Source organism: Castor canadensis, chromosome 8 (assembly GCF_047511655.1).
Source record: "Castor canadensis chromosome 8, mCasCan1.hap1v2, whole genome shotgun sequence".
Classification (NCBI taxonomy): domain Eukaryota; kingdom Metazoa; phylum Chordata; class Mammalia; order Rodentia; family Castoridae; genus Castor; species Castor canadensis.
In genome coordinates, this window is record NC_133393.1 from 118,808,520 (window position 1) to 118,829,953 (window position 21,434).

General features: G+C 34.6%; 1 protein-coding gene across 4 annotated transcripts in view; it reads right to left on the minus strand.

The window, feature by feature from the left end:
• Positions 1 to 1,947: 1,947 nt before the first annotated feature.
• Positions 1,948 to 21,434, minus strand: part of Pawr (pro-apoptotic WT1 regulator) — a 104,306-nt gene continuing 84,819 nt past the window's right edge. For 3 of the 4 annotated variants that reach the window (XM_020151416.2, XM_074084000.1, XM_074084001.1), the window contains exons 5-7: positions 10,533 to 10,680; positions 8,679 to 8,783; positions 1,948 to 6,966 (exon numbers count right to left, since the gene is read on the minus strand). In XM_020151416.2, coding sequence (XP_020007005.1) covers positions 6,880 to 6,966; positions 8,679 to 8,783; positions 10,533 to 10,680 — 340 coding nt within the window. In that variant the 3' untranslated portion in view covers positions 1,948 to 6,879. The other variant, XM_074084002.1, reaches the window with a different exon arrangement.

Below are 21,434 nucleotides of genomic sequence, written 5' to 3' on the forward strand. Positions count from 1 at the left end.
GATACTTTTTTTTTTCATTTTTCTTTTATTATTCCTATGTGCATACAAGGCTTGGTTCATAATAAAGGAGTACCAGTCCCAACGAGCCAGCCAGGAGCCGATCATGATACTTTCAATGTGCTATAAATTAATTTCCCATTTTTCCTAATACCATATGATTTTTTTTTTTTCTTTTTTGGTAGGACTGGGGTTTGAACTTAGGGCTTCACTTTTGCAAAGGAGGTGCTCTACTGCTTGAGCCACACTTCCATTTTGCTCTGGTTATTTTGGAGATGGGGGTCTCATGAACCATTTGCCCAGGCTGGCCTTAAATCTTGAGCCTCCTGATCTCATCCTCTCAAGTAGATAGGATTACAGGCATGACCCACCAGCACCTGGTGTGTATTCTTATCAAAAGCAATTTATTGATTCCTCAGTTTGGATTTCTATACCTTTGATTAACAGATTTGTCTGCACTTTTCCACTATAAGAATAATGAAAGAAATTATACCTTTCTATGCATTTTCTATAAAAATTTGCTTTTGTAAAGCTAAAATGTCCACTGATAGTTAACCACAGTAAACAGTTTACATTTTAAAGAAATTATAGTATTTCTTTGAATAGAAGTCTGTAGCATAATATAAAGATTGTGAATTTCATGTCTCAGAGGTCTAAACAAGCATAGCAACTAATCACTTATGAAGACAATACAGAGAATAACTGAGCATAATTTAACATGAAAAACCTACACTGCAGTCAAAACTTGTTTTTCACATGTATAAAGTAAAAGTTCAATCTGCTTTCTTAATTGGCTATTATTATTATTATTTTCATGTGGCTCAACTACCTGACACAGAGTGTCTCTCTCTTTGTTAAAACCATTATGGCAACTGGGGTATATAGCTCAGTGGTGGTGCTCTTGCCTCACGTGTATGAGGAGCTGGGTTGGGTTACTAGCCACACATATACACGAGGACTATGACTGAGTCATCAAAGTTTTTTGTGAGCATAAAATTATGTACTCAGTCCAGGATTAAGAGGGAAGTTTTCTTTTTCACCTTTCCCTTTTAACTTTATCTGGTTAGATATAAAAAATAAGTGGACTGTGACAAATATAATTAGTCCTATATATGAAGGTTCCACATTACATAATTTTACCTAAGAACTGACCAAAAATAAAATATAAAGATGAACTATCTTGCAAAAATGAAGAGAAACTGGAGTAATAAAATTAAGAAAATACATGGGTAGTTTACAGCTGCTGACAAAATGTGTGCATGCATGCATGTACACACACAAGAGTGAATCTAGAAGAAAAAAAACTCAGGGATTTGATGAAGACTAAGATAAAGGATTCCACTTTCAACTAAGACAATGAGACCTTGGAAAAATTAATAGGTTTGCTAGTGGAAGATATTCTTATATAAGAATTTGAGACATTATCAAAATAGAGACACAAGGATGGGTGGTTGTTTATTTGTTAGACATGTATGATCACTGAGATTAGAGTTCCATAAGAAGACAGATTAGTTTGTGCAGGTGCATAAAGAATGACACATTAGATAAAAGGTTACATAAACCATTTGCTAAAAAAAACAAAGACTAGATTTTTATTTCCCCAAACCTCTATTTATCTCTTTCAAACTATGAAGGATCTGAAATTCTTTGGACACCATCAGGTTTTGTTTGTAATAGCTCCAATCTTTAATTATTTATGTAGTTTTAAATCACAATGATAATCAAAATCTTCAATTAAGTTGAACATATGTATACTTTTTCACTTATCAAGAAGCCCCACCATTAATATGTTCAGATCCTAATACTGTATTTTTGTTTCTTAAAATATTATTCTTTCTAAAATAATACACCAAGGATTTTTTTCATGTACTATATATTGTTTAACTTCAAAAGAAAACTCACAAGAGATTTCACTAAAAGTACAGGAAGGAAAAAAACAATTAACCAGTGTTGAAAAGTAAATGAAAACTTTTTTATTGAGTATTTATTATTTTTTTACACATAAAGCATATTAAAAGTAAATCTATAATAAACTGACTATTCCACAGTGAAAACCTATGCAGTGGGAATGATGAAAGCTGTCTACACAATACCATGTTCAATTAATTATCCAGATTGTTTTTCCACAAATATTTGGATTACCCGAATTAACTGATTTTTTAATAAAACAGAAAGTTTCAGCTTTCATACAATATTTGCTGGTAGCAATAGCTACCTGCTTCTTAACTTTAGAAAAAAATAACATGAGAATAAAAACTACACAGCATAGCCAAATCTTTTAAGAAACAAATTGACCAAAACTAATATATACCCAATTAGGTATCCAGAAAGGAAAACAAAACAAAACCAAGACACAAGCACTTGTATCAATCAAGCAAGCATCACTAACATTGTAGTATTACCAGAGTGACTGCCAGTATGCGACCTGTAGATTAGAGGAGGCTTAAATACATAAAAACAAACCAGTAATCAATCAATCATGTATACAGAAATACTAACTTGAATCACATTTGCATATCATCAATAGTTTGGTGTACCTGACATACACTGAATTCTTTTTATTTTGCTACTGTTACAAATACTTTCCAACATGCATCAGTTCTTTCTTTCTACTGTTCAGTAAATGTTGCAACAAATTAAACAGTACCTATTAACGTGATATAAAAGACAATTGCTGGATAATTAATACAAAAAGTACTTTTGAGTGAGCTATTCAGATAGACAGGCTAATCCTAGGTAAGACTGCTCTTTATGCTACTGATATATGGTATACAGATTGTACTCTGCTAAATGGAGAGTTGGTTGATGTCCATTTATTTAAAACTTCTGTTATACATGTAACACTACACCCAAGTGACTAATAAATACTTGCTGAAGTAGGTATAAAAATTTCATGTGACTCTCACATGTATGTTCTCACATAACTTTGAGGGGTGGGTGGGGATGAGGATATGACTTCCACATGCTCTGAAACTCAGCTAAACAAAATCAGTACAGGTCTTCTTGCATAATGTTTCAAGTCTTTAAGCCAAGAATGAAATAACCAACTTCTGTACATCAAAAAGAAACTGAACAGCATGGGGGGGAGGCGCCTGTGTCAGTGTCCTTCATGAGCAAACTCCATTGTCTATGGTATTATACTTTTAGTTTAATGGAACAACCAAAGTGCCACACTAGCTCTCAGATAAGTCATTTAGGTTAAGATTCTCATCAATGGGGTTTCCCTTATTTATTAGAGCATATTTTCAATGCAAAAGAAGTCAATCTGCTGTTACCTATTAGGACTGGTTCATATAAAACGTGAGAATGCCTGACACTAACTTTAACTTATTTAAAGTTCTGATTCTTGAATGCTGGCTCTTTCTCATTTAACACATTCCTCTAATGAAATGTTGCTATGTTTTGGTTCACATATCCCAAGAATAAAATATATGCCAAAGTTTTGGAACAAATGAACAAAACCATGAATAATTATTAAATAAGTGTCAGCACTGCATGGTACTTACTTACTAGTCACTGATTCAAAATCATAAAACTATGAAAAAACTAAAAAGAAAAAAGGACTCTCATTGTACACGAGAAGGTTTTTCGGATATCACATCATTTATCCAGTCCAGGATCTTTACTGCCTTGCTTTATGGTGTTGAAAATATGATGCTTGTTTCACCCTGATTTGCATTGTTTTCAACAAAGTATATGTGAACTCAAAATTTTACATTGTGATTTCTAATTACAAAAATCCAGATTACTCCAGAAAACATAAACCACATATAACTGAGGTAGGTTTTCACCTTAAAAATACATTGCTTCTACCACAATTTAAAAATTTTTAAATTATGGGAAAAAAAAGACTACAGTGCTTCATGTACCTGCTTGATACTTAATTTTCTACATTTTAAACTACTTGAACAAGTGACAATGCTAATCTACTATTACTTAGTAAACCTCTCAGATTACATAAAATAAACACCCCAACTCCTTTCCCTTCCTAATGGTAAGTGTATTACAATAAAACTACCAGTAATTCTATGAAAATGCAATGATGATCACTACAACAATTTGGGTGAATCCCTGTCAGCATCAGGGAATGCAAATCATGTTCACATTAAAGATAATAAACTTACTGTTTTGAAAATTTTATAAAAACATCAGAAATTTGGATGTGCTTTATTATGACACAAATTACCAGGAGATAGGGAAATAAGTCTTTTTTTGGAGGGGCAGAGCTGAAACTGGACTTTGAATTCAGGGCTTTTGTAAAGTAAGCACCTATTCTGCTTGAGCCACACCTCCAGTCCATTTTGCTCTGGGTATTTTGAAGGGAGGGTATCTCATGAACTATTTGCCCAGGCTGGGTTTGAAGTGAAATCCTCCCTATCTCAGTCTCCCACACAGCTAGAATTATAGGCATACGCCACAGGTGGGAGATAGTATTTTTAAATGGACTAGATTTCACAAATACTGTGTTATTGACAATAGCCAAGTTTCCTGGGGCAAAACACACATACTTAAGTTTCTGTTAAAATTTTTCCCTTAAAACAAATTTTAATTTACTGAAAAGCGACCTTTGGTGTTTATTAGTATTATGGTTCATGTTTTTGTAATACTGTAATTATTAATAAATTTAAAAGGGGAAGTTGTAGGTCCTACTTCATTTTCAACAGTCAATGCAATAATCTGCACATGAAGTAAATACACTTTTTAAGGAGGTGGGGGAGGACTGCATGTGAAATGCTTTTGGTAAATTTGCATTTACAGCCATTATACTATAAAAGCAAAAAATCACTGCTGAATATATTCCAAATAAATTGAAAGAAAGGGAAAAACTTCACAACAGCTCAGTCTTTAAAAGTTCATAGGTGACATACTTTTTAAAAGTGAAATGAAATGTGCTTTTATCTACATATGAACTAAATTAAAAATTCAAGGTGATTCTGTTACTGAAAACACACTACACTAACATATTTTAAGATTGGATATTGACAGCATTTTTGTAACATCTAAAGGGTAAATAAGGAATTGGGCGATAGGGACATTTCTGCACGTACCTAAGGATGCCTAAAGAAAGATGAGCACTTCACAGCCAATGTGGTGCCTGAGCCTGGCACACTACCTCAACATGCAGGCAGCAGATCACTGCTCCCACACTGGGTAAAGGTCTCCAAAAAAGGAAGCCTTTCTGCACTCATTCTTGTAGCTACTTCAAATTTGATAAGCTGACACTGAACTGCATGTAAGCAGCAAACATGTATATGGATACATAAAAACTGCCCCAAGTCCTTATAGGTGAACAATGCAGGTAGCTGAATTTTCAATTGTAGGATCTTCAATGGAAAATACAAGATAGCAGCTAGTTCCCAGAGTTCCCAGACTAAATTATAATCAGAATCATCAGATGATGAACTTATCTGGAGTGTGGGTCCTCAACCTAAATCTCCATGACAGCCACAGTCAGGGATTCTTTTCACGCTCAAGTGACCGTGATGCTCGGTCACTCTGGAAACTTCTGAGCTGAGGAGCAGGGCATGCCAACTTGGGTGAATGAAGACTTTTACAATTAAAAATCCGATACCACATTTTCTTCAATTATCTTTCCTTCCTCCCCTGCCTTTTTTTTGATGGTGATAAATGACAAGGCTTGGCAAAGTGAAGGAAATACCCCAAATGGGTATTACTGCAGTCAATCTACTTGCATATACTGATGAGATAAAAGGGTATCAGTAGTGAGCTTCAGCTATGAGGCAGACATGTCTAAAGGTACATCAAGGAAGGGGAAGAGTTCTTACTCAAAATGAAAATGTAATATAAAACAACTGTAGGCACTAAGAATACTTCATGGGAGACAACTTTTTATTTTATAATTCATCAAAAATGAGTGACTGTTTTTTTCATCGTTAGGAAGCAAGCTCCCTTAAATCTGGGATAGGGGAAAGTATTCATTCCTATGATAAAAATGGTGCAACAGGGTTTGTCCAACTTAGAAATTAAGCAAAGTATTTTGGTACTATTTCTACTAACATATTGTTTTGTTAGTATGGACAATGTAAATGTTTTAAGTGTGGACAAATATTTTGGTTCTGATTTAAAAGCATATGATAATAAAAAAACATGGATTTTCCTCTTCAACACTGGAAATTATACAAAATTTTGAGGACTGAAGAATAAACAACAAAAAAAGATAGTACCTACATAAGAAATTGTACATTAAAATTACAATTGTTTTTTAGAAATTAATTTTAAATTTTTCAATATTCAAACACAAAATAGTAAATTCTCATTTATTATAGCACAATTCAAGTATTCTCTTAAGTTTATACTTAGCCAACTAGAACATATTAAGTGGCTTTTAAAAATAGCTTTTAAAAGATTACTTTTACACAAAATAGTGTGTCTGTTACTTATTACTCTAAATCACTTACAAGTGGAAAGAACAAATGACAGTAGACAAAGACTTTCTAAGTCTTCAACATGTGAAAGATGGTATATATCAGTAATAAGGCAATGGTAGGTAATTCCCCCCAAAGTATTTGAATTCATGTAAACAAAGACTATGTATATTCCTTTAGGGAGAAAATGTACGCATGTTCTAACAACTGTGACTTTAAAACCATATATTACTTGAATATCACACAAAACCAAGAGGCATTATCTATCATTTTTAATAAGTGAAAACGATGTTACTTATTCGTGAAATAAAAGGTTGGTATTTTGAAACTAATAATGAAGAAGAAAAATTCTGAAAATAAACATCCATCCATTTTTCTAGGAATAAATATACATAGTTATTTTAATTACTGCAGCACAGGAGTATCACCCCAGCCTTAACCATAACATTCAATCAGTAGTTTTAAAATATTTTTTCCACATTGAGCCTTGAATCTTCTACCTTGTCAGCTGCCCAACAACTTTCAAAAGAGTTTTATTTTCTTGCTTTAGTTGTTCATTTTCATCTTCTATATCATCTAGGTCCTTAAGGGTTGGGAGGGAGGGAGAAAAACCAGTATTTAAAAAATTATAATGGATACTTAAGAAACACTTTTTAAAAACACATATTCAAAAATAATTCATTTACTCAATTAATATTGAAATGAGGATAAGTTCTTGTCACATCTTTCAGTTTTTCAACTGTGAATCTTTACATTTTCAATCATCATTAAGTAGCTAAATTTTTTTGGTTAAAAACAAACTCCACTCCCCCTTCCCCAAACTGAGAACTAAATAAAACATATATGCAGGCCCAATGTGGTGTACAGGGACCCAGATTACAAGCTGTGTCAAATTGAGCATCGAAAGGCAGTTACAAACTCTGGATATCCTCCTACCACTGTATGTGACCTTGAAAGGAGAACATCTGGGGATGAGAGTCTGAGGAGATAACTGAGACACACAGAAAAGGGGAGGGGAGAAGTGTAGGATTTGTCTGATTTAGTTTGTATCTGGGACCTACAGTTCATTTGGTTCAATTTATATAGTAAGGTCTTACATGGTCTTTTGTTTGAGGTAAAGATTTTAGGGCTAAAAAAAAAAGGAAAGCCATTTACTCTACATGTTAAACACAAGATCCAGCTCTATATTCCTTGTGCAAATATACAACCATTTAGTTAAAGGATAAAACAATCTGCTATACGTTTTTACTACAAAAAACATTATTTCAAGACAGATAATTTACTGTTAGAAAAGTAGACATTTATAGATTTATCCTTGCAGTTTACAATACTAAAACGTGACGTAATGAATTTGAATAGCATTCTGATTAATTTTGTTGTCTTTGGACAAAACAGACAAATGTTTTAAAAATTTCTAAAAATCAGAATTTGTACCTATTCACAATCTGAATGATAAAAATATGGTATACCTAAAATTACTACTACTGAAATCTACCTAAAATTTAGAATTAAATAATAAAATACATCCATGTATCATTACTAGATCATAAACTCCATATGGGAAAAGGTTTTATTATACTTTTTAATTCTCACAATGCCCACATACTGCAAACATATCATGGACACAAAAAATATTTGCAGAACTTCTTTAATTAAATTTCAGAACAAGTAGAAAAATGCTTATAATGGAACCAAGAGGAAAGACCATATAATACTGCAAGTCAGTACTATCTCAGCTGTGAGCAAGTTAAACTGTGGGCTTCACTGTCTTCCTCTATAACTTGAGTTACCTCCTTCAAGCTTTACTAGAAAACAGGTTTGCACATAACGGAAAACCCCCATTTTTAGTGAGTTTTATTTTTGTGCAATACTGGAAATCAAGCCCAAGGACTCACAGATGCCAGCAGTTTACCATTTAATTCTTTTATAGTTAAAGACTGGCTTGAGGGTGTGTGCATTTTCTCCCTGAAGCAAACTTAACCTTTTCTCCTTTATCTTATGTAAAGCTGTTAAAGAATTTTTTTTTAAAGCAAAATTATGGCATCTTTTCTCATCCCCAGTATGTAAGTATGGCCTACTGCTTTCAGCAGCAGTTAAGATTAAGTGAGTTAAACTGATCACTACTGAGAGGAAATCAGGTTATAGAATGAAATGACAGTTCTCGCCAGAAATTACCATCTCATTAACAAAAAAACACACTGAAAAATGCAATTAAACAACTTTCCCATACTTATGTATCTCATACAATTGCCAAAAAATGGGAATCTTTAGAATTAAAATATGTAAAATACTTACTCTATTTAACAAATCAATTTCTTCTTTAAGTTTTCCAATCATTTCCTCTTTATCTTGCATCAGTCTCACAAGTCTTAGGTTTTCTTGCCTTTCTCTTACTACTTCCTGGTGGATATAATTACAAAGCATTAATAGGGAAGTCACTAGTTGTTATAATCTTAAATTGCATACATCCACAAGTAACAGTGACATATTCCAAACAGCAATTTGGCAAAGGTCCTTTTAACCATATTTTGAAACTGAAGGCATGATTGTTAGTATATCCTTTTTTAATAGTAAAGAGCAGACTATTAATAATGATATGATTTTTAAAATAACAGAATTTGAATTAAAAAGGGAAAGGTAAATTTAATTTTTTTCACTCTTCTTTAAGAAGATGTCCTGCACTAGGCACACTGGAACAAAGCTGTTTTCCCATGTACTCAGAGGCTGAGGCAAAAGGATCCCTGAGCCCAGGAGTTTAAGGCCAGCCTCTGCAACATAATGAGAAGTCCAGTACCAAAATAAAATTTCCACTGAGTTCCTTAAGATACTTAGGAAGGGAAGAAAGACCCACACCAGTAAAGAGTAGGGATGAAAAGAGTACAGAAGGGAGCTCACAAGTCTAGCAAATATGACTTACCTCCTTTGTTTATCACCATTAGTTATAAATCGCCTTATTTTTTCCTAATGAATCATGTCTTCTTTGGGGAAATTAAAAAATTTGATTAAAAGTATGAAATTTAAAGGTCAGTGGATATAGGTCAGTGGTGGAACACTTTCCTAGTATACTTGAGACTCTGGGTTTCAACCTCATCACTTCAAGGGATAAAAAAGAAAAAAAGAGCAGTATCTGGGCCTTAAGCTGGGTAGTTCCCTGGAAGCAAGAGGGAAGCAAAGCTGAGAAAGCTTGGCTGGCCAGGATATCACCTCTTTTCCACTGGCCCTGAGAGAATGCAGTCACCTATCCATATCAATCAGCCAACTGTGAGCAATCCAATCCCAATTCTTTTACTCCACAAGAATTTCTGAAGATGCCCCAGAAAACTATTAAAGTGTGTATCCTCTGGAGTTTTAAATGTAAACCCACAAAATAATGGTTCCAAACAGAAATAAAATGTTAAAGCATATATGTAACCTAAAAATAATAACAGAAAAAATAAACTTTTAGAATTAAATCTCTATTTGAAACAAGCTGTACATCACAGGAGATAATTTCAATTCAGTAAAAGTTTTTCACCAAATAATTCAGCTCCACTGGCAATTTCAGAAGCTGTATGTCTATGGCATAAACCTGAGACCATGGTTAATAAATTTATGCCAATATTCATTTGAATTATTCTCAAGAATAATTCTATGCAAGTTTATTCTTAAATAAAACAGTTTCAAACCACAAATATAGACCTAATTCAGAATCAATGGCAAGTTCACAAATAATCTGTTAGGATAATATAACAAATACACATTAGTATACGTTGCCAGCTCAAGACTTCTAACCATTTTAACAACTGTTCAACATATTAAATAAAACACATGGCAGAATAGGAATAATCATCAAATATTAAAGAGTACAAGAATTTATTCTGTTCCTAAAGTTTTAACATCATCAGAACAGAATAGAAAAGTATTAAAATCAGAAAGTACCTAGATACCATATATCTAGAAACTAAATATATAAGACAGTGATTAAAAGTTACTATTTATTAGAAAGTAATACCACTGATATCTCCCATCAGTGTCCCTCTTCTTTCCGTGTTTTTGGCATTATTGATCCCCCATAGATTTCAATTTATTTTCTCTCTCAGCTGCCATGAAACTAGAAAAGAATCCTAATGATATATTGGTCCTATTCATCTTGAATAACATAATTCATACCTTTTCAAGATCTTCGATTTTCTTTTCCAACGTGCTACTTGAGGCCAAAGTACTTGCAACATTTGCCTCTCTGCTGTATCTACTGAACCCACTTCTGTCTGTTCGGGGATATCTACTTGAGACATCATCTTCTGAGGCAGTGGTTGTACTATGGAAATAAAAAGACACAACGTATAAAAATCCTCAGTAAACTACAAGAAAAATATTTTCTATTCAGCCTATACAATTAGTGCTCCCTAAGGACATACAGTTATAGCAGACAGCTTATTCACAACTCTAGAGATTTATCATCATTCGAATTCAAGGAAACAAATGCAAAAGTCACACAACTCTTCCGATCAGGATCTACTAAGCAACATAAGCATCAGCACTGCTCTAGGTACTGAAGATGTTAACAGCATGGGAATACAACCAATTACAACACGGCAATATGACCATCACAGCAAGCTCAGGGCAGAGCACTGTAAGAACTACAATAGAGTAGATCTCCTACACAATTTATGATGAAGGACCACTTATCTCCCATTTGCCTTCTAAAAATTCCAATCCCTCATGGACCACCAATACTTTTGTAAAATAAAAGGTGACATAAAATTTGAATCAAAATATTTCATCAGATTCAGAACTATGAAATAAAAAATATAATTAGAATAGAAAAAAGAAAGGGATTACATAAAATCCATACTTTTCACTAAAAGTATGCAGAGGCAATTTAATACAAAAATTATTCACACTAGTAACTTTTATCATTCCATACTTCTAATTTAACCAGAAGTTATGAGTTAGAAGCAATTTTTCAAGTTAAATACACTCTGAATAAAGTTTTTAATGTAATGAACAAGCTTGCTGTATTATCTATTACTACATAAAAATATCCTCAAAATTGTGTGGCTTTAAACATACATTTATTATCTCCAAGTTTCTGTTTGTCAGGAATTTAGAAGCAGCTCATTAGCTGGGTGGTTATGACTCAAGGATTCTCATGAGGTTTGGCCAAGGTGTTGGGCAGTGCTAGTCATCTGAAGACGTGCCTTCGGAGTGGAACATCTGCTTGTAAGCTCATGTACCTGCCTGATGGCAAAAGTACTCAGCTACTTCCTATGTGGTTTTTTCCACTGAACTATTCACCACATGGCAACGGCCTTCCAGAGAGAAGGTGACAACACGACAGGACAGAAGCTGCAATGTCTGTTATAACCCAATCTCAGAAGTGACAAACTATCACATCTGTTTTGTTTTACTGGCCATATAGATGGACATATTAGAATGAGAGAGGGGATTACCAAGGCATAAATACCAGGGCTCATTGGGAGCTGTCTTGAAGCTGGCTAATGCAGTTGTTAATTTATTTAATCTGGGTTGTATTAACTAATGACTACACTTCAAAAGGGATAAATGTATATTTAAACTATGTCTTGTTTAAAAATCACTCAGGAACAAATCTCACAGAAGTATGTTGACAGAAACAGCGGGAGAGATTTTAAAGCAATTTCAGAAAGCTCAGGATATTAGTTTTTAAAAAATCATACAAAAACGTAGAAAATATGCTTTTTAAATTCTGTCTTCGATCATTCATTGGTAGGCAGCTACAATATTTTATCCAGCAAAATTATAGTGAAATCTAAAATAGCTTTTGAAGAAAAAACAAAACTCTTGTTTTATGAATATCCTAGATTTTCTTTTTCTGAACAAATTCATTATGTATCTGATTATAACCTTTCCAAGTGTGCAAAACCAAGATCACTAACCCACTTCACCGATTATTGTTACCACATTACAGAAAACACTATAGGAAACTTTTCCCCCAAATTTCTAACATGTTTTGATCCTTTGATCTTAGATCTTATCTGTCATTGAAAAACATCTGACATTCCTTCCTTGCTTTTTAAGCTAAGATCACTTAAAAAAAAAAAATGAAGCTATCAACCAAAGAAGTCTAAATTGCATATTTAAAAAGCCAAGGAAGCAGTTTCTTATCTCGCAAAAATACTGAGTTCATCTTGAACTTCAAAATTCTTGAATGAAAATTTCCCTTTGAAAACCAATGTGTAACTCAGTACACAAGAGTTGATCAGCTCAGCTGATAAGATCAACACCCAAATTATCACTTAAACTGTTAGAAATTTTAAATTTAATGCATTAGTGTTAAAATAATTCACAATTTTAGTGAACTATTGTTAATTCACTTGCTAAGAGTACAAATACTATTTAGTTCAGCTGATACTGAAAGACTTTCTTAGTGAAAAAAGTGGACACTGATTATATTCTGGAGCAAGTTCCAACATATTTTTGTTGTCACTATCTAAGCAGAATATATACAGGTATTTTTTTTGGTGGAACTGGGGCTCGAACTCAGAGCTTTGCACTTGCAAATCTGGTGCCCTACCTCTTGAGCCATACCCCCAGTCCATTTTGCTCTGGTTATTTTGGAGATGGGGGTCTCAAGAACTATGATTCTCCTGATCTCAGCCTCCCAAATGGTTAGGCATGAGCCACGTAACTGGGCAAAAAATATATTCTTATAAATGCAAAACTCTAAACCATATTTGTAACTATTGTAGCCCTTTAAAATTGTGTATATTTTAGAGCAAATTGTGTTTATTGGCAATGAAGCTGAAAAATAATTTGTGACTTTGTATCATTTTCATGTTAACAAAATCAATATGTTCATCAACTCTAACAAAAGTCCTTATTTGTGTGAGAGCTGGTCTTCCTCACTATCCTGTTCCTAATATATTAACCAATGGCACTGCTGGAAATGTGTGCCCAAACTACCTTCTCTTTGCTACAGATTCACCCAGCATTTCCAAGCAAACATATTTTGTCTCATCATTTTTATGTTGTTTTTTCAATGCTGGCAACATCTGTTTCTATCAGCTAAAGTAATATTCTTTCTTTCAAGTAGTAAATTTTATTTTGAACATATTTATATCATATATAATCCACTAAGGTTCTAGCATTTCTATCAATTATGGCTACAATTTGAGCTCAATTATACTGAAAGAACATACTTCTTAATCAACGACTACAAACTGTGTGGCCTGTACCACTTTGAAGTTAACTCCTACAGAGACCATTAGTTTACTACTACTAATTCAACAAGGTTTGGTGAATGACTGAAGCTTTAAAAAACTGTCATGAGTTAGGGATGTAGCTCAGTGGTACAGAACTTGTTTAGCATGGGTGAAGCTCTGGGTTCAACACCTGCATTACAAAAAAAGAAGAATAAACAATGTCTGGGTTTCTGGTGTATATACTACTGAAATCCATCAAGCTTCACAAATTTACTTTTAGTCATGCTGACTTTGGCATGCTTCTGAGATATCTGAAAATAGCTGTCATATAGTTCCTGGTAACACAGGTATGGAGCTAAGGTCTGGAGTCATCAGAATATGTACAGTTAGTAATTGAAGTCACTGGAATGAACGAAATTTTTAGCAAAAATAGAACAAAAAGAGAATATAGTTTAAAACAGATGATTACATAATATCAATACATAAAGAACAGACAGAAAGGAAGAACTACAGAGAAGACTGAGAAATATCAGCAAATGAGGTAGAAAATCAAGAGTAAAGTATCAATGAAGTCATGACATGTTATAAAGCAATGTTAGAACCATTTTAAAGGATCTTTTTCACTTTAAAGAAAGTCCAATTTTCTTCATAAACTACAATGTATTAAAGTAGAAAATCTGATGCTGACAACTGCTCCAAAATAAACAAAACACTCAGAAATATGGGTGTCTCCTAATAGTTCTGTATTTGCTTAATGAACAAGTTTAAAACAGTATTTTGGAAAGAGGCCGGAGGAGGGTCCAGGATGGCTGAGTAGAGGTGGCCAGCATTCACCTCCTCCACAGAAGAACAACCAGGATAACAAATGAATAAGGGAGGGAAGACTCCGGAATTTAGCAAGAGAGTGACAAGACCTGCATAGGACTGATAAGAACTATATGGGGCATGGAGACTTGGAATGACTTGGCATAGAGAGAGGAACAAAGCACACTACAAACGTGACCCCTGTCCCCTAGCCAAGGATAACTCCACATTGCTTGGAAAAAGATAAGCAAGAAAGCACCACAGGCCTCTACCACTGCCATGAGCTAGGAATTCTAAGAACAATAGAGTTCTGTAATGCTCACTGGCATTGAATCCAATTTGGAGAACTACCTGGTATCTGTGACTGCTTTTCTCCAGAGAAGGAACTCACTTGTGGGCCCCTCTTCCATCTATCCATTCTATACCATTCTTGAGAATGGAGCCACTGCCAGAGTCCATTCTGACCTAGGGACCAGTAGCCACTGCTTCTTTGTCATCCCTGGAATCCCACAAATGTCCCACATACTTGCCCAAAAGACTGCACCCTCATGAATTCAGCTACTCAGTTGTACAACTATGAACTCAAACACAAACTTAAATAGCACACTGCACTTCAGGATACAGGTGGCCCAGCCCAAACCAGAGACACTTACATGCTCAAACTCTAGGACCTGAGAATCTGTCTCCACTTCATCTCCTTGTCCCTGGTGCCTCAGCTGCAGTCACAGCCATAAGCACTCCTCTGCAGGACCTAAGGACAGGCCTCTCAGCAGCTTGTGAGTCCAGAGTAGTGGCTACCACACCAGAGGCCCCACCTCATGGGGCTTGGCACTCACCCCGACCTGAGAACAAGCTCCTCAACAACACTATCAACACTTATCTCCTGAAGGCCTAAGGCCGTGCCCCTCTGCAGCCTGCATCTGGTGCTACCACTGCCACTAGCCTCAGCAGGACTGGTGGTCACATACTCCTGGCAGCTCATGTCTGTGGCAAAGTTGCACTACTGCCTCCACAAACACCAGCAGTGTAGACCACTGAGGCATTCACAGACACCAGTGATGATGACTATAGCTGAAGAAATCACACAGAGGCGACAGTTCACACTCAGAATTAACGTCACAGTTCCTACCCAACTGAGGCCCTATACCCTATGTAAAAGAAAAAGTCTTTGCCTGCAAAAGCTATAAAATAAAATTCAAAGAAGTGACAGTTACAACAGATGTACAAACATCAACAATGGAACAACAGCAAGGAACCATGATACCGCCAAAGGAACAAAATAATTCTTTAGAAAAAAGTTCCCAACATGCAATAGGTCTATTAAACTTGAATAGAAATTCAAAATAATGATCCTAAGGAAACGGTGATGTCCAACAGAAAATAGGGAGGCATTCAACAAAATGAAGAAAACACTCTTGGTCTGAGTGAGAACTTAACGAAGAGATGAAAAATCATAAAAAAAAGAACCAAACAGACATCTTGGAGCAGAATAATTCAATCAATGAAAAATACAATTTTGACAACTTCACCTAGAGAGAGACTAGACCAAGTAGAAAAAAGAATCTCCATTAGACTAATAGATGTCTCAGCTGAAACCTCACAGGCCAGAGGAGAATGGGCTGACATATTCAAAGTTCTGAAAATGAAAAAATACAGAGAATTCAACATCATTATGCCAGCCTTAGAAGAAAGGCTTAAGGGAGTGCTACCTCTGGAAGTGAAAGGAAAATAACTACCTTCATAAAAATATGTGAAAGACACAAATGAAAATTTTACCAATACAGAAGACCACCAAACCACAAAGATAAACGATGAGAGGGAGGAACAAAGATTATGCAAAACAATCAGAAAACAATTTAAAAAAATGGCAAGAATTGTTTCTTACCTATTAATAGTATCAATGCAAACAGATTAAAATTCTCCAACCAAAAGACATAGACTGGCCAAATTGGGGAAAACAAACAAACACCTCTATGCTTTCCAAAAGAAACTCACTTTATAGGCAAAGACACACTTAAACTGAAAGTGAGAGGATGGAAAAGATATTCCACACAAGGGAAACCAAAAAAAGCAGGAAGAGCTATAGTTACACATGACTAAACAGACTGTAAGTCAAAAATCTGTGAAAAGAAACAAAGACATTATAGAATGATAAGGAATCAATAAGTAAGAAAATACAGCAATTATAAATACAAATATACCCAATACCAGAGCACACAAATATATATGGAAGTATTATTCAATATAAAGGTAGAAATAAATGCCAGGGACTTTACCATCCCACTTTCAACAACGGACAGATCATTCAGACAAAAAATCAAAAAGAAGCAACAGAGTTATCTAGTTTATACAACCTAACAAACATCTAATAAAACATTTCGCCTAAATACTGCAGAACATGAATCCTTCTCATCAACATACGGAATATTATCCAGAAAGGATATTTTTAGGCCACAAAACAATTCTCAATAAATGCTAAATAACTAAAATCATATCATAGATCATCTCTGACTACAATGGAATAAAACTAAAAATCAGTAAGAACAATGGAAACTGTACACATACACGGAAAATGAACAATATATTCTTGAATAACCAATGACTCCCTGAAGAAATTAAATGCGAACTCAAAAAAATTTCTTGAAACAAAATGAAAATACAATATCTCAAAACCTGTGGAATCCTGCAAATTCACAGAAATAGGGAAGTTTATAGCAATAAATACCTACATCAAAAAAGGACAAAGAAGCGGTGTGCCTGTGGCTTGCACCTATAATCCTAGCTACTCACGAGGCAGATACCAGGAGGATTGCAGTTTGAAGCCAGCCTGAAAAATAGTTCACAAGACCCTATCTCAAAAAAAAAAAAAAAAAAAAAAATCACAAAAAAGGGATGGTGGAGTAGCTCAAGATGTAGGCCCCCTGAGTTCAAAACCCAGTATCAAAAAAAAAAAGAGAGAAAGAAAGAAAGATTCCAAATAACCTTGCAACTTGCAAAACGCTCTAAGGACAAGGAAACATATACAAATGGCCAAAAAGTATATGAAAAAGTGTTCAATATCACTAAGCATCAGAGAAATGCAAATCAAAATACCAATGAGATATCACTGTACCCCAGTTCAAATGCTACTAATGAACTGACAAAAAATAACAAATGCTGCTCAGGAGGCAGAGAAAGGGGAACTTTTGCACACCGCTGGTGAGAATGTAAATTAGTACAGTCATTATGGAGAACAGTATGGAGGCTCCTCGTAAACCTAAAAATAGACCTATCATATAATCCAGCAATTCCACTACCGAGTATGTATTAAAAGGAAACAGAATCATTATATGGAAGATACCTGCACTCCTAGGTTTATTGCAGGACTATACACCATAACCAAGATAAGGTATCAATTAAGGTGTCCATCTATGAGTGATGGGTCAATAAAGAAAATGAGGCACTTAATCACAATGGAACATTATTCAACCATAAAGAAAAATGAACTCTTGCCATTTGTGGGGATATAAATAGAGCTGGAAGATACTACATTAAATGGAATAAATCAGGCATAAAAAGATAATTAACACAAGCTCTCACTTATTTGCAGAATTCAAGAAAACATTGATTTCATGGAAGACAACAGTTAAATAGTGGTGACTAAAGACTGGCGGGGAGAGGAACAGAGAAGTTAGACAGTAGGTACCAAAAACAGTTAGATAGGAGGAATTAGTTATAGTATTCTTTACCATACTAGGGTAATTACAGTCTATAATAACTTGATGTATTTTAAAATAACTAGAAGAATCCAAAGGTTCCCAAAATATAGAAATGGTAAATATTTGAGACAGAAATACTAATTACTTTGGTTTGATCGTTACATATACATCTATCAAATATTGCATTGTACACTAAACATGTATAAATATATCAATTAAAAATTTTATAAAGAATTTTTGAAAAATTTAACATATTAACAATCCAAACACTCCTCCACATACATAAATGGCAGCATGTATAAGTGTAAAAGCAAGAAATGACTATTACTAAAAAAACCAAAAGCAGTGCTTTATCTCCAATACATATTAGGCTTCAAGGGAATACTGTCCTAATTATGAAATGTGTTACTTGATTTTATTGCTCAAATTAGCTATTTATTCTAACCTAATATTTTTAACCTATTTTAGAGGCAAGATATACACAATGGAAAATATTCAGAATAAAAAATTGTTTCATTAACTCCAAAAGTTTGTAACGTTCTACTTAGGAATGTTAACACAAATCTGTAAGATTCAAAAAGAATCTTCCATCTGCTCTTAGCTACAAAGATATTAACTATACTGTTTAGAAAAGTGAACATAATAAACAGTTCATCAAAGATAAATACCACCCTTTCCTGGAAGTTTTTCCACTTCTGGGAATTTTCACATCTACTGTGGAAAGATGAGCACTGTGTTGGGGAGAACAACACTGTCACTCTAAAACTATCAGGAGAATGGGATTGGCAGCAATGAGATGATAGCTAGAAGAATTTTCCACTAATATGGACATCTTAAAGCTTAGCAACTAGAAGAAATACAAAACTCATGGGTAAAACCCCACTATAAGAAAGGATATGAAATATTCAGAAGCATTGGATGGATCACCAATTTCCTAAATATAACTAGTAAGTACATAACCGGGCTCCATGCCTTCAGTAACTTTCACTACCCCATTACTCCTCAAAACAGCCTCTTGCTTTTTGAAGGTTTCTCTTTTCTTTCTTCTATTATAATACACATAAATTCATATACTAACAACTAAAAATCAAAATCAACTTTCAAATTCTATTAAAACCATGATAAATACTATTGTAGAAAACAGAAATGATTATGAGTAATCTTATCAATGCAGAGATGACTACTAACACTTCCTAACATATTAGTAGTTTTAGCCTTTTTACCTTTACAAATCTAATGAAAAATAAAGATCTTCTCCCAGAAAAATAAGCATTATATCCTTTTACACAGAATTTTGGCTGCATATGACACCAGTGTATCTCAGCTATATCTTAAAGAATCTTAGATATATTATGACAAACTTTGTTTTGTATGATACATTTTTGTAATGAATCTTCCTTACTCCTCACAACATAAATAGGTAATAATTTTCCTATATAATTAATATTTTTCTATGTCATACCTTTAATGACTATTTATACATCGTGACGATGGTTTATAACTTGTGAGCACACTAAAGACTGCTAGACTACATACCTTAAAAGGTGACTTTATGGTATTTGAAATACATCTCAATAAAGTTCTTTTTTTTTTCTTGGTGGTACTGGAGTTTGAACTCAGGGCCTCATACTTGTTAGGCAAGTGCTCTACCACTTAAGCCACTCTAACAGCCCTTTTTTGGGTTGAATATTTTCAAGATAAGGTCTCACAAACTATTTGCCCAGACTGGCCTCTATCCATGATCATCCTGATCTCTGCCTCCCAAGTAGCCAGGATTACAGGTGTGAGCCATCTGTGCCCAGCTAATAAAGTTCTTTTTAAAAATAAAATAAAAGGCCATACACAGTGGCTCACATCTGTTCTCCCAGCTACTCAGGAGGCAGAGACTGCAGGTGTTAATTAGAAAGATTGAGGTTTGAGGCTAGTTCAAACAAAAAAATTAGTAAGACCCTATCTCAGCAAATAAGCCAAGTATGGTGGCTAGTGCCTGAGATCCCAACTATGCGAATACATAGGTAGAAAGAGAGAGAGGAAAGAAGAAAGAGAGGAAGGGAGAGAGGGAGGGAGGAGGAGGAAGAGAAAGAGAGATTCAGTTTTAGTGATCATTCTCCAAAGAAATAGGTAAAATGCATGTAAAAACAAATTTGTGGTACCAGGGTTTGAACTCAGGGTCTTGCACTTACTAGTCAAGCACTCTGCCATTTGAAACATACTCCCAGCTCCTTTTCACTTGAATTACTTTTAGATAGCATGCTTTTGTCCAGGACCAGCCTCAACTATGACCCTCCTACCTATAGCCTCCCACATGGCTGGGACCACTGGCATGAACCACTATGTCTGGCTTATTGATCGAGATTGGGCCTCACTACTTTTTGTTCAGGCTGGTCCTGAACACTGATCCTCTTGATCTCCACTTCCCAAGGTGTGAACCACCAAGCATGTTCAAAAGTTATTTTTCTATATTGTACTACAGTGAGAAAAAAGTAAAGGGAGGTGAGTAGACTGTGAAATCCAGGCCCATAGATAGAAGTTAAGTTTCAGGAAAAAAAAGTTTAAGCCTATATTAAAGAGAAGAAATCTAGTTATTTATGCATTCTATTTACTTGGAGCCTAAACAACCTAAATCAAACTTCCATTGGCCCCCATTCTTACCCAAACATATAAGTTAATATTATCATGAGGTAAAGCAGTATGTGCTGATGAAATCTGCCATAACTATCTGTGTCATTGCAAGTCATTAAGTTTCACTGTGCCTTATTTCCTCATTTGCAAAGGAGGACTAATATAAGCACTTCTCTGATAGGACTAGAAGGAGAATTAACTGAATTAATATATATGGAAAACACTTTGGTTTCTGGTACATAGTAAGTATTACATAAATCTCAGCTAGCACTATTTACAATGTAGAAAAAGTTTACAAATCTACCAAAAAAGAACTCAGTGCACAAAATTGTGCCAGTAATCTATTAACCAGAAGAGCTACAATTATTCTATCTCTGAAAACACTGGGCAAAATATATAACATAAGCAAAATGGATGTATAAGTATACATACACACACACACACACACACAAACACACACACACACACACACACACACACACACACACACACACACACACACACACACACACACACACACACACTCTGTCTCTCTCTCTCTCTCTCCGCAAAAATCTCTCCACTATCTGTTTGTGAACCAAAGCCTGCCTTCACATGGAGTGTCACAACTTCCAGTCTGATTTCAGATTAGTCTTCACATTTCACAGCTAAAACCCTTTTGATGTCAACCTCCATAAGCAAACTTCACTTCATTTTCAAGATAAAAGGCCATATTTATGTATTTCTTTACCATATAACATGTAGAAAACCGTGCTGGCCATTTT